Source organism: Chiloscyllium plagiosum, unplaced genomic scaffold, assembly GCF_037043375.1.
Source record: "Chiloscyllium plagiosum isolate Xiang-an unplaced genomic scaffold, Cpla_swu_hap1 HiC_scaffold_3, whole genome shotgun sequence".
NCBI lineage: Eukaryota > Metazoa > Chordata > Chondrichthyes > Orectolobiformes > Hemiscylliidae > Chiloscyllium > Chiloscyllium plagiosum.
Genome location: NW_028270141.1, coordinates 46,109,468 through 46,123,521, shown reverse-complemented (window position 1 = coordinate 46,123,521; position 14,054 = coordinate 46,109,468). Strand labels below are relative to the sequence as shown.

Sequence of the window (14,054 nt, the reverse complement as noted above, 5' to 3'; positions counted from 1 at the left end):
TCTTGGATCAACTTCCCAATCCTTAGATTATTTTTAACAACATTTCATTTTGACCAGTTATAAGCAAACATCAAATTAATTATGTTAACTTGTTTGTTGTTTGGTGAGGGAAGAATGTTGACCAGAACATCAAGAAAACACTATTTTTGTGAAAAATGCCAGTGGATTATTTTAAGCACAACTAAGCAAACAGAGTCTACCTTTGTCCATGCAAATCTCCTTCAGTACTGCACTAAAGAGTTGCTTTTTATTTTTGTGCTTAATTCAATACTCATGCCTAAAGTAATAGCCTTAGAGCTTAGACATGCCTGGTACTTACTAAGCCAAACTGACATTAAGAATAATTTTACTTCAGCGATGCTAAAGATGATTACACATTAACTTAGTGATTTCTTGATATCTCAAACTGAATGGTGAGCCATGTTCATACGAAGCAAGATTGGGACAAAAGGAGCCATCATTGTATGCATTTCCCAATCTGCACTCTTCAGTTCCCGGTTGGAGCACAGGATCACACAATTACTTATCTGTACTGTATAAATGTGTGTGTGTATCAATATTATTGTTTGATTTAATTCTTGATTTATCATTTTCATTCCATATTTTTAACCATATTAGCCCAGTTACCTTCAGTTTTGCGCAACGAAAGGAATGAAAATTGTTTGCACTGTCAGATACGCAAGGGTTCACCTGGACCACCAGGGCCACAAGGACCACCAGGACTTCCTGGACTTCAAGGTCCACCTGGTTTCCCAGGTTTGGATGGTGAACAAGGTCAACCAGGTCATTTAGGTTTACCTGGTCTTCCAGGCATTCAAGGACTCATGGGTGAGTTTGACAAAAATACGTTGGAATTCAATTTAAGATGCAACTCATTATTCATATACATCACTTTTATTTTTGTTAGGTCCACATTTCACAAATAAATTCTCATATTTCAATCTGTGTTTTCCTTCAAAATGAATGAAAAATGCAAACTGGACATTATTACAAAAAAACTATTGGTTATTGCCAAAAAGAACAAGATCACAAGCATAAAATAAAACAAAAAAAGTGCAGATGTTGGAAATCTGAAACAGAAGTAGTATTTCTGAAGAAACTCAGCGGGCCTGGTAGCATCTGTGGAGAGAAAAAGCAGTGAAGAGTTTGAGTCCAGTCACTCATCTTCAGACCACAAGCAAACCTTTTAAATGTTTCATCCATTTTAAAAACAGCAGAGATATTAAAGTAATCCTGTGTCTTGATGATTATAATTTACATTGCACAGAATTGTGTCTACAGCACAGAAATAACTGCTCAATGTCAGTGTTAACATCATAACTCATCTAACTCTATCAACATATTTTTCTATTTCTTCCTCTCTTGAGTCCTTATCTAGTTCGTCCTTCTCTGGCTCCTCACCTTACCCTTTGCTCATGGAGTCATTACTCTTAAGCAGCATGTCTCAATGACTACTGCCCAGTGGCCCTAACTTCGGTGCTCATGAAATGCTTTGAAAGGCTGGTCATGGCATTAATCAACTCCAGGCCTCCCCACTATTCTTGACCCACTCCAATTTGCCTGTCGGATCAACAGATCCACGTCAGATGCCATATCACTTGCCCTTCACTCCTCCTTAGAACATCTTGACACCAAGAACAGCTACATACGAATCCTACTCATTGAGTACAGTTCAGCCTTCAACCTATTATCCCCTCTAGACTGATTACTAAACTTAGTGATCTCGGACTAGGCCCCACTCTCTGCAACTGGATCCTCAGTTTCCTGACCCACAGGCCACAATCAGTGAAGATTGAGGACAATATTTCATCGTCACTAACACTCAACACTAGAGCCCCTTACTGTACTCACTGTATACCCATGACTGCGTCGCCAAATACCAAACTAATGCCATTTACAAGTTCGCTGATGAAGTCATCATAGTCGGTCGAATCTCAAATGGCGACGAAACAGACTACAGATGGGAGGTAGAAGACCTGAAAAAATGGTACACTGAGAATAACCTAGCTCTCAATGCCAGCAAAACCAAAGAACTCATTATTGAAATTAGGCGATATTGCTCACAAGACAAAGCTTTTCACTGTGCCTTGGTATATGTGACAATAAATTTGATTCAATTCAAGCTACTCACTACCACTTGTCTCTCTCCAATGGAGAGAGATGCCTGTGGTCCTTTGTGGACTATGACTCCTACCATGTCCTTATCTTTTACCGTCTTCAAAACAATACTGAACTTTACAAGAACAGTCATGTGTAAGTGTATTTGTTTTCAACTTGGATAAAAATGAAATTTGCATGTTAGTGTTACAATGCATTGTTAGCAAACCAAACCAATCAGCCAGAGAACAGTGAATTTAAAATATTCAATTCCCCTAAAAAATGCCCAATTGTTCCTGAAAGATTTTACAAACAACAGATTTTAGACATCAAGTTTATAACTTAAACAAAACTTAAAAATGTAATCTTAATAGTGTAACAATAACAGGACTGAGCAGCACCACAAGGTTTTCTGATTTATATCTATGATTTAAACCCAATCGTCTTTGATCACAATCCCCCAAAACACACCAAACTATTATTTCAAAATATTAAATGAAGCAGAAAAAATAGACATATAGTCATACCTGTGAACAATTCATTATCCAAGGATAGCATGAAGCCTTTGCACACAGACAGACAGACACAGTTAAGATCAAATTTATAACTTAATTTGCCAGTTCAGTTAAGCAGTTTCAAATGATGGGTGCCAAGAGTTCATGCTGTCCTTGTTGTTCACAGGCATGACTATATGTCTGATTTTTCTGCTTCATTTATTACTTTGGAATTGCAGTTTGGAAGTGACCTGAGTGCACACCTTTCAGTGGTAAAGTCTTCCTGTGCACAACTTGCCTGTTAACATCTGTGAGAGGAGATCTGTCTGTCCATGTGCAGAGTCTAATAGCACCATCATGTAGGAAAACACAAGGGTTCAGAAGAAAAGTCATATTGAAACGTTAACTCTGTTTGTTTCATAGAACATAGAACATAGAAGAATACAGCGCAGTACAGGCCCTTCGGCCCTCAATGTTGCGCCGATCCAAGCCCACCTAACCTACACTAGCCCACTATCCTCCATATGCCTATCCAATGCCCGCTTAAATGCCCATAATGAGGGAGAGTCCACCACTGCTACTGGCAGGGCATTCCATGAACTCACGACTCGCTGAGTAAAGAACCTACCCCTAACATCTGTCCTATACCTACCCCCCCTTAATTTAAAGCTATGCCCCCTTGTAATAGCTGACTCTATACGTGGAAAAAGATTCTCACTGTCGACCCTATCTAAACCCCTAATCATCTTGTACACCTCTATCATGTCACCCCTAAATCTTCTTTTCTCCAATGAAAACAACCCCAAGTGCCTCAGCCTTTCCTCATACGATCTTTCTACCATACCAGGCAACATCCTGGTAAACCTCCTCTGCACCCGTTCCAGTGCCTCCACATCCTTCCTATAGTATGGGGACCAAAACTGCACACAATACTCCAGATGCGACCGCACCAGAGTCTTCTACAACTGCAACATGACCTCAGTACTCCGGAACTCAATTCCTCTACCAATAAAAGCCAGTACGCCATATGCCTTCTTCACCGCACTATTTACCTGGGTGGCAACTTTCAAAGATCTGTGTACATGGACACCAAGATCCCTCTGCTCATCCACACTACCGAGTATCCGACCATTAGCCCAGTACCCCATCTTTTTGTTACTCTTACCAAAGGGAATCACCTCACACTTAGCTACATTGAACTCCATTTGCCACCTTTCTGCCCAGTTCTGCAGCTTATCTATATCCCGCTGTAACCTGCCACATCCTTCCTCACTGTCTACAACTCCTCCGACTTTCGTATCATCCGCAAACTTGCTCACCCAACCTTCTAACCCCTCCTCCAGGTCATTTATAAAAATAACAAACAGCAATGGTCCCAAAACAGATCCTTGCGGAACACCGCTAGTGACGGCACTCCAAGATGAACCTTTGCCATGAACTACTACCCTCTGTCTTCTTCCAGCCAGCCAACTCCTAATCCAAACCTCCAACTCACCCTCAATGCCATACCTCCGTATTTTTTGCAGTAGTCTACCATGGGGAACCTTATCAAACACCTTACTAAAATCCATATACACCACATCTACCACTTTCCCCTCGTCCACCTCCTTAGTCACCTTCTCAAAGAATTCAATAACGTTTGTGAGGTACGACCTGCCCTTCACAAAACCATGCTGACTATCCTTGATCACATTATTCCTATCCAGATGTTCATAAATCCTATCCCTTACAATTCTCTCTAAGATTTTGCCCACAACAGAAGTGAGACTCACCGGCCTATAGTTATTAGGGTTATCCCTACTCCCCTTCTTGAACAAGGGAACCACATTTGCTAGCCTCCAATCTTCTGTCACTACTCCTGTAGACAACGAGGACATAAAAATCAAGGCCAATGGCTCTGCAATCTCCTCCTTGCTTCCCAGAGAATCCTAGGATAAATGCCATCAGGCCCAGGGGACTTATCTATTTTCACCCTTTCCAGAATTTCCAATACCTCTTCTCTACATACCTCAAAGCCATCCATTCTACTTAATTGTGACTCAGTATTCACATTGACAACAATGTCCTGTTCCTGATTGAATACTGATGAAAAGTATTCATTCAGTGTCTCCCCAATCTCTTCAGCCTCCACACGCAACTTCCCATTACTATCCTTGACTGGACCTATTCCTACCCTAGTCATTCTTTTATTCCTGACATACCTATAGAAAGCCTTAGGGTTTTCCCTAATCCTACCAACTAAGGACCTTTCATGTCCCCTCCTTGCTGATCTTCGCTGCAGATGCTGCCAGATCTGTTGCATTTCTGTAACACTTTCTTTTTAAAAATTTCCAGCATCCACAATATTTTTCCTCTGTTGTAAGAAGCAAGACATTTGTTCTCAGGATTTCTCTAAATACTTTACTAAACCACAGAATAGAACAACAATAGGGGCTGAATTTTCTCATTCATTGGATAAATTTATTTTTGGTGAGATTCATGCAGATGATCCACCATGGCCCATGCAAACTTTTCTCATATAATTTTAATAACATTAATTATTAATTACACATCTCATGAAATCGTGTGACAGGACAGGCGGAAGTACTCACCGCTTTCCAAGGTTCATGCCACTGGCATAATATTTAAATCTCAGCTCCACAACACTTTATGTGCTACAAGCTATGAGCTTCCCTTCACCTTGTCATCTTGGACTGTTATACTGTGGATGGGGTGGTGGAAACCAGGGCCATATTTTCTCCTGCTGACCAGCAAAGGCAGCCACACCACTCAGACAGCCTGGATCAATGTAGCAGCCATGTCAATGGAATGTCCCAGATAAAACCCAATGCAGTTAAAGATCCCCTGAGCTCCAAAATGGTTTATGCTGTCTTTGTCTTCCTCTGTTACCCCATACTCAGTGGGCCACCACTCACTCCAACTCTGCGATTGCACGCATCTCATATGAAATCCCATGGATTGCAATTCACTGTACTCCATGCATATGGCCACTCAATATCACCCAACTTATCCTCACAAACTAATCACCCTTGCTGCTCTCTTCTACTCACTGAGGATACCTTATCTGCTCTCCTGCTCATGTGAGAGAAAGTAACTGGTCTTCCATCCATTTCAATCATACTAAGTTCCTGCTTTTGTCTCAATGCAGGAAAAAGTATCCCACCACCTTGACTATTCATTGGTCTAAACTATGATAGGTTGCCCGCCACTCCTCTACACAAAAAATATTTTTTTTAAAAATAGACAGCTTTCAAGTAAAGTGAGTGAGTACTGAGGAAGTAGAGAATAAATCTGCTAGCCAACATTCCCACAAAGCTGTGCACACACAGGTTCTGTGCATAGGAAGAAAGAAAATTAAAGCGAAAATTACTGACACCCTCAAAACACTCTCAGTTAACATGTGCAAAATATGCATGTGCAATACCCCTACCAGTACTGCTAGTGACATCATTCTGTTCCAATCATTCATATTTATTTTGCAGATTTGGACTCTGCTCTGTTTTTACTGGCAGAGCATTTCACAAAATGTGGATGTGCAATGTGAATCATTTGGAAATGTCAAGTGACACAGCCAAGAAAATAAGTTGAGACATAGGATGCATGCTGTGTCGACACGGGATGCATGTGTTCCTGCGGACAAAGTGATCTAGCAGAAGCATGTAGGTCGTAATTGTCCTTTGATTCCAAAGGCAGCCATGACTTTGTGGTGAGACTGATGGATTGGCAATGCCCACTTGCCTAGAGGAAGAGAACGGTGTCCGTGAGCATCCAGGGAATTGCTAATGAAGATGAAGCTTTTTGAGAATCCAAAAATGCAAGTGGTGAGCTTCTGCCACCGGATAACTACTCTGACTTTCATGTCAGGAATTGACACCCTCGGAAATTGACACCCTCTAGTTTCTTGCAAAGGAGAGGAGAGTTGGGATCTGCTAGCAATGAGGCAAAATTAGCTAACAATTAAATGTAAATAACTAGTGAAAATCAGGGTTCTTAGTTTAAACATTAAGGGGAATCTCCAAATGTTTTTTCAACAGCAAGAATCTGATTTGTCCACTTCACAGTATTTTTCCAACTTCCTTGCCATTGCCCATATGCTCAAGGGAGTTGAGAATTCCACCTGAGGTGGCTGAGATACACTGATAAGAAAGAAAGAGTTTGCATTGATATAGCACCTTGCACATCCTCAGAATGAAACTAAGTGCTTTATAGCCATTGAAGTAATAATCAAGGTATAATATAGAACTGTGTTGTTGTCTCTCATTTAATTCAAGACATAAATATTTCTAAAAATAAGTGGAAATAGTCGAATATGGAATTGTTTTATTTGGCTGCAGGTAATTATGACTGACTTTGTTTGCTCAGGTTGCACAGTTTGGAGATATTGAAAATCTGAGTAAACTTCTAATGGACTCCTGCCACATCATCTAGTTGGTTGAGGGTGGAAGTTACAAAGAAACCTAAATAAATCAGTTTCTGTCTCACAGGAGGTATTGTTAAGGTGAGGAGAGACTCACCATCCAGAAGTTTCCTCATTCCAGATCTGAGAATTCACTGGTAAAGCCATTAAATACAACATAATGGCAAAATGGCCAGCTGGTATGAAGGCTGAATTGAGGAACTAGACCCGACTCAGACCTGATTCCCTGAAATGTTTTCAATACTTGGGCCAACTTTCAACACTTTTATAAGGACTAGGGGTGTGTTGATGGAGATATATTATTACTTTAAGGATGTTTGAGGGTAGGATTCTAGCATCCACATTACCCTTGACATGGTCATCCTTTGCCAGAATTCCCAGAACAGCGAACATGCAAACTTGAACAATATAATGAGGTCACATCCCAAAGAACCTGTAACCCAAAAAATAGATAGTAGATGGAAAGAGCACAGGAGACTCAGCAATACATGGAGAGCCATGAAGTAGGATGCTTCTTTAGTGCAGGCAACACCATCTATGGTCCAAGAGTCCAGGGACCAACTCCACTGAGAACCAAAAATGGAGAATTGTTCATCAAAGACCAATAGGCAGTCAACATCCACTGGACAGAGCGTTTTGAGGATCTCCTCAACCAAGACACAGCCCTCAATGCAGGTGTTTTAAACACCATCCCGCAATATACCATCCATCACTCTATCGACACACCTCTAACTGCAGGAGATCAAGAAAGCGATCTGACAACTGAGAAACAAGGCCTCCAGCACAGCTGAAATCCTCGCTGAACTACTCATATTGCAGAAAGACACTCTTGTCACAAATCTACAACCTCATCACCCTCATCTGGAAGGAAGAGAGCTTGCTGGGACATCTCAGATGCTATAATTATGAGCATCTCCAAGAAAGGGAACAGGTCCAACTATGGAAATTACAGAGAGATTTCACTGCTGTTCACTACAGGAAAGGACATTGTGAGAATCCTCCTGTAATGCCTCCTCCCAGTGGTTGAAGAGCTCCTCCCAGAGTCTCTTTGTAGGTTCTGCCCATAATATGATTATAATGTGATAAGTTTTGAGGGGAATAATGGAGAATCGGAAGTGTCAGTATTAGATTAGATTAGATTAGATTAGATTCCCTACAGCGTGGAAACAGGCTCTTCGGCTCAACAAGTCCACACCGACCCTCCGAAGAGTAACGCACCCAGACCCATTGCCCTCTGACTAATGCAGCTAACACTATGGGCAATTTAGCATGGCCAATTCACCTAACCTGCACATCTTTGAACTGTGGGAGGAAACCGGAGCACCCGGAGGAAACCCACGCAGACATGGGGAGAATGTGCAAACTCCTCACAGCAGTTGAACAAAAGCAACTTTGGAGCTATGAGAGAGGAGCGGGCCAAAGTTCAATAGCTCAATACCCTAGCAGGGATGGCAGTGGAACAACGATGGCAGGTATTTCTGGTTATAATGCAGAAGGTGCAGGATCAGTTCATTCCAAAGAGGAAGAAAGATCATAAGGGGAGGCGGGGCTGCCGTGGCTGATGAGGGGAGTTAAGGGCTGTGTAAAGATAAAAGTGAAGTATAACATAGCAAAGATGAGCGGGAAGCCAGAGGACTGGGAAACGTTTAAAGAGCAACAGAAGATAACTAAAAAGGCAATACGCTGAGAAAAAATGAGGTACAAAGACAAACTGGCCAAAAATATAAAGGAGGATAGTGAAAGCTTTTTTTTAGGTATGTGAAAAGTAAAAAAAAAGGTTAAGACTAAAATTGTGCCCTTGAGGTCAGAAATGGGTGAATTTATTTTGGGGAACAAGGAAATGGCAGAAGAGTTAAATAGGTATTTTGGATCTGTCTTCATTGGGGAAGACAGAAGCAATCTCCCAGCTGTAATAGTGGCTGAAGGACCTAGGGTAATGGATGAACTGAAGGGAGTTTATGTTAGGCAGGAAATGGTGTTGAATAAACTGTTAAGTCTGAAGGCTGATAAGTCCCCGGGACCTGATGGTATACATCCCAGGGTACTTAAGGAGGCGGCTCTAGAAATCGTGGATGCATTGGAATAATTTTCCAATGTTTTATAGATTCAGGATCAGCTCCTACGGATTGGAGGGTGGCTAATGTTGTCCCACTTTTCAAGAAAGGAGGGAGCGAGAAAACAGGGAATTATAGACCAGTTAGTCTGACCTCAGTGGTGGGAAAGATGCTGGAGTCAATTATGAAAGACGAAATTATGAGTCATCAGGATAGGTCAGAGTCAGCGTGGATTTACAAAGGGGAAATTGTGCTTGACTAATTTTCTGGAATTTTTTGAGGATGTAACTATGAAGATGGACAGGGGAAACCCAGTGGGTGTAGTGTACCTGGACTTTCAGAAAGCCTTTGATAAAGTCCCACATAGGAGATTAGTGGTATTGGAGACAAAATGCTGACTTGGATTGAAAATTGGCTGGCTGACAGGAAGCAAAGAGTAGTGATAATTGGGTCCCTTTTGGAATGGCAGGGTACCACAACCAGTGGGGCACCACAGGGTTTTGTGCTGGGACCACAACTGTTTACGATATGCATTAATGATATAGGTGAAGGTATTAAAAGCAATATTAGCAAATTTGCTGATGACACAAAGCTGGGTGGCAGAGTGAAACCTGAGGAGGATGTTATGAGAATACAGGGTGACTTGGACAACCGAGGTGAGTGGATGGATGCATGGCAGATGCAGTTTAATGTGGTTAAATGTGTAGCTATCCACTTTGGTAGCAAGAACAGGAAGGCAGATTACTATTTAAATGGAGTCAAGTTAGGTAAAGGGAAAGTACAACAAGATCTAGGTGTTCTTGTACTTCAGTCAATGAAAGCAAGCATGTAGGTACAGCAGGCAGTGAAGAAAGCTAATGGCATGCTGGCCTTCATAACAAGAGGAATTGAGTATAGGAGCAAAGAGGTCCTTCTGCAGTTGTACAGAGGCATGGCGAGACTGCACCTACAGTATTGTGTGCAGTTTTGTTCTCCACATTTGAAGAAGAACATTCTGGCTATTGAAGGAGTGCAGCGTAGGTTCACGAGGTCAATACCCAGAATGGCGGCACTATCATATGTTGAAAGATTGGAGCGACTGGGATTTTATACACTTGAGTTTAGAAGAATGAGAGGGGATCTGATTGAGACGTATAAGATTATTAAAGGATTGAACACTCTAGAGGTAGGAAGTATATTTATGCTGATGGGTGAGTCCAGAACCAGAAAACACAGTTTAAAAATAAGGGGTAAGCCATTTAGAACAGAGTTGAGACAAACTCTGCCCCAGAAGGCAGTGGAAGCCAAGTCTCTGGATACTTTCAAGAAAGAGATGGATAGAGCTCTTAAAGATAGTGGAATCAAGGGTTATGGGGATAAGGCAGAAACAGGATACTGATTGTGGATGATCAGCCATGATCATAATGAATGGTGGTGCTAGCTCGAAGGGCCAAATGGCCTACTCCTGCACCTATTGTCTGTGATCTATCAAGAGACATGGTTTTCAGTGCATGACAAATCAAAAAAACATGCAGGGAACAGCACCAATCTCTGTGCATGGCCTTTTTCAGTCTCACAAAGACCTTCAACTTTGTCAACTGCAAGGGATTGTGGAATGTTTTCCTCAAATTTGCTTGCCAGCAGAAATTCATTGCCATTCTCTGCCTGCTTCATGATGACATACAAGTTGTGAACTTCACCAGGTGATCCCAACGACACCACCACCACAACCATCAAAATCCACACCTCAGGTGCCTCCTCTGGCTATAAGCAGATGTTGATGATGAAATGCAACATTGATTTCAAAGTGCCAGTGCAGCTTTCAGACGCTAAGAAACAGAATGTTTGAAGTCTGAGACTACAACTCAGCTACTAATCTACAGAACAGCCGTGGTCCTGCCCTCTTATATGCAAGAGACAAATGGAACATGTATAATAGACGCCTCAAATCCCTGGAGTTATCACTGGTTCTACCTTTAGAAAATCCTTCAAATCCACAGGCAGGATAGGCATACTGACGTGAGGTTGTAAGTTTGCTCGCTGAGCTGGTGGATTTGTTCTCAGATGTTTCATCATCATGCTCAGTAACATCATTAGTGAGCCTCCGGTGAAGTGCTGGTGTTCTGTCCCACTTTCTATTGATGTGTCTTGGTCTGTTACAGTGGGTGATATCATTTCTGGTTTGAATGCAGGCAATAAAGACATGCACAGGAATTCCTGTACATCTCTGGTTGCCTTTACTATTACTGACAATATGACTGCAATTTTTAAACCTTACGAAACTAAACTGATCCAATTCATTCACCAGCTTTTGAAGGTCCTTTTAACACGATCTTGATAGATTGTGCAGGACCCCTTGTTAAAATCAGATGCAAGAATGAGTATATTTTAAGAATATTAAAGTGATGCTATAATCCATGGCCAGTGTAATGTGGTGCAGTACTGAGAACATAGCCAGCAGCCACTGAGCATTCTGAGAGACCCAAGTCTCCAAGGAGGCTACCATGCTATCCATGGAGACAGTCAGGCTTGCATGGTGAAGTCACCACACTAATGAGAATATTGAAGGAGTCCTTCATCTTTCATTCTAATCTGGCCACCCATCTCAATGACCATGTAATGCACAGAGTAAATTATACATCTAGCTTGCAAAACTAATGAGCTGAGAAGAACCTGATTATGTGAGATGACTTACTCCAGATTTCACTCCATGAAACTCACTCACTGCCGCTCTAATTTCAAATGGGAAAATCCTGGCTGTGGTATTCACTCTTTTACTCTAAGTACATTGTTCATTGTTTTATTTTTAGATGTAGGCTTCATTACTTTTTTCTAAATGTTGTACTCATTGTTTTATTCCGAGCAGTTTCTATTGCTTTGATCTCTGTGTAGTTTTTGTTTTAATTCACACGTAGTTGTCACTGACAGGACCAGCATTTATTGCCCATCCTTAGTTGTCCTCGAGATGGTGGTGCTGAGCTGCCTTCTTGATCCCCACACTGCTATTAGGGAGGAAATTCTGGGATTTTAACTCAGTGATAACAAAGTGTTATATTTCCAAGTCTGGATGTTGAGTGGCTTGGAGGGGAGTTTGCAGGTGGTGGTGTTTCAATGTATCTGGTGTTATTATCCTTCTAGATGGTTATATATCGTGGGTTTGAAGGGTACTAGCTAAAGATCTTTGTTATATTTCTGCAGTACATCTCGTAGATAAACATATTGCTTCTAATGAGCAGCAGTGGTGGAGGGAGTGAATATTCGTGAGAATGATATCAATCAGGCAGGCTGCATTGTCCTCGGTGATGTTAAGCAATTTGAATGTTGTTGAAGTTGCATTCATCCAACAAAATGGGAAGCATTCCATCACTGTTTACTCCAGGAGTATTGTTCAGTGTTGTATTCCAGGTGTATCAAGGCATTGATTCATTCTAGGCACACTGACTTCATGGTTTTATTGTAGATGTAGTATTAATCATTTTTATTTTCAATGTAGCCTTTTATTATTGTATTCTGGATGTAGTAGTAGTAGATGTTACACAGAATATTTTAATCTTTTAATTCATTAGTGATATTATTATCCATGATTGTTTTACACAGGATTCCCTGGTTTGAAAGGTGAGAAAGGTGACAGAGGAGTTGGTTCCCCTGGAATGCAAGGCCTACCAGGACCACCAGGTACTGTAACATGTTGCAGTATATTTTGTTTTCATTATTAAACATTGAATACAGAGAAGGTATAACAGCATTTAAAGCATTAAGTGTCAGGTTAAATATTTCAGTAGACTTGTAAGTAGAACTCGTTTTCTTATCAACACGAGTTTTCACTGGAATTTTGAAATGACTCTGAGAGGTGGGGGGTGAATGAACAGAAAAGCTGTATGAGCTTATCACAAGTTATTCACCCTGATGTTTCTTTTAACTTGGTCTCAAAACAGCCATCCAGCCAAATGAGACAACTGACTCCAAATTTATTGTAGTTCTTACTATATATGTTAAAACAAATTTTGAAAACTTTTTTATCAATATTTGAATTTAGTAAAAATTTCATTTTAAAAATGTAATGTTTTAATTCTTTTTCCCCATTGAGAAAGATCTTACAAAACACTGAGTTTGTTGTTTTTTTCACAGATACTGCCAGACCTGCTGGGTTTCTCCAGCAATTTCAGTTTTTGTTTCACGCAAAGCCATTTCAGTTTTCAGGAACACAACTTCAACTTTGAGTGAAGACTTCCTATTATTTTTAAATGTAATAAATATCGCAAGACTATCAATGCGATTAAAATTGGGTTGAAAATGTGTTGCTGGAAAAGCGCAGCAGGTCAGGGAGCATCCAAGGAGAATCGACGTTTCGGGCATAAGCCCTTCTTCAGGAATGAGGAATGTGTGTCCAGCAGGCTAAGATAAAAGGTAGGGAGGAGGGACTTGGGGGAGAGGCTTTGGAAATGCAATAGGTGGAGGGAGGTCAAGGTGAGGGTGATAGGCCGGAGTGGGGTGTGGGCGGAGAGGTCAGGAAGATGATTGCAGGTTAGGAAGGCGGTGCTGAGTTCGAGGGATTTGACTGAGACAAGGTGGGGGGAGGGGAAATGAGGAAACTGGAGAAATCCGAGTTCATCCCTTGTGGTTGGAAGGTTCCCATGCAGAAGATGAGGCGCTCTTCCTCCAACCGTCGTGTTGCCATGGTCTGGCGATGGAGGAGTCCAAGGACCTGCATGTCCTTGGTGGAGTGGGAGGGGGAGTTAAAGTGTTGGGCTATGGGGTGGTTGGGTTGGTTGGTCCGGGTGTCCCAGAGGTGTTCTCTGAAACGTTCCGCAAGTAGGCGGCCTGTCTCCCCAATATAGAGGAGGCCACATCGGGTACAGCGGATGCAATAGATGATGTGTGTGGAAGTACAGGTGAATTTGTGGCAGATATGGAAGTGTCCCTTGGGGCCTTGGAGGGAAGTAAGGGGGGAGGTGTGGGCCAAGTTTTGCATTTCTTGCGGTTGCAGGGGAAGGTGCCGGGAGTGGAGGTTGG

At 41.7% G+C, this 14,054-nt stretch overlaps 1 protein-coding gene across 1 annotated transcript in view; it reads left to right on the top strand.

Annotated features, from left to right (window-relative positions):
- Nucleotides 1-14,054, top strand: part of col21a1 (collagen, type XXI, alpha 1) — a 474,425-nt gene that overhangs the window by 437,373 nt on the left and 22,998 nt on the right. Inside the window, exons 27-28 of the mRNA XM_087979161.1 lie at nt 619-828; nt 12,639-12,716. Coding sequence (XP_087835287.1) covers nt 619-828; nt 12,639-12,716 — 288 coding nt within the window. The remainder of the gene's footprint in view (nt 1-618; nt 829-12,638; nt 12,717-14,054) is intronic.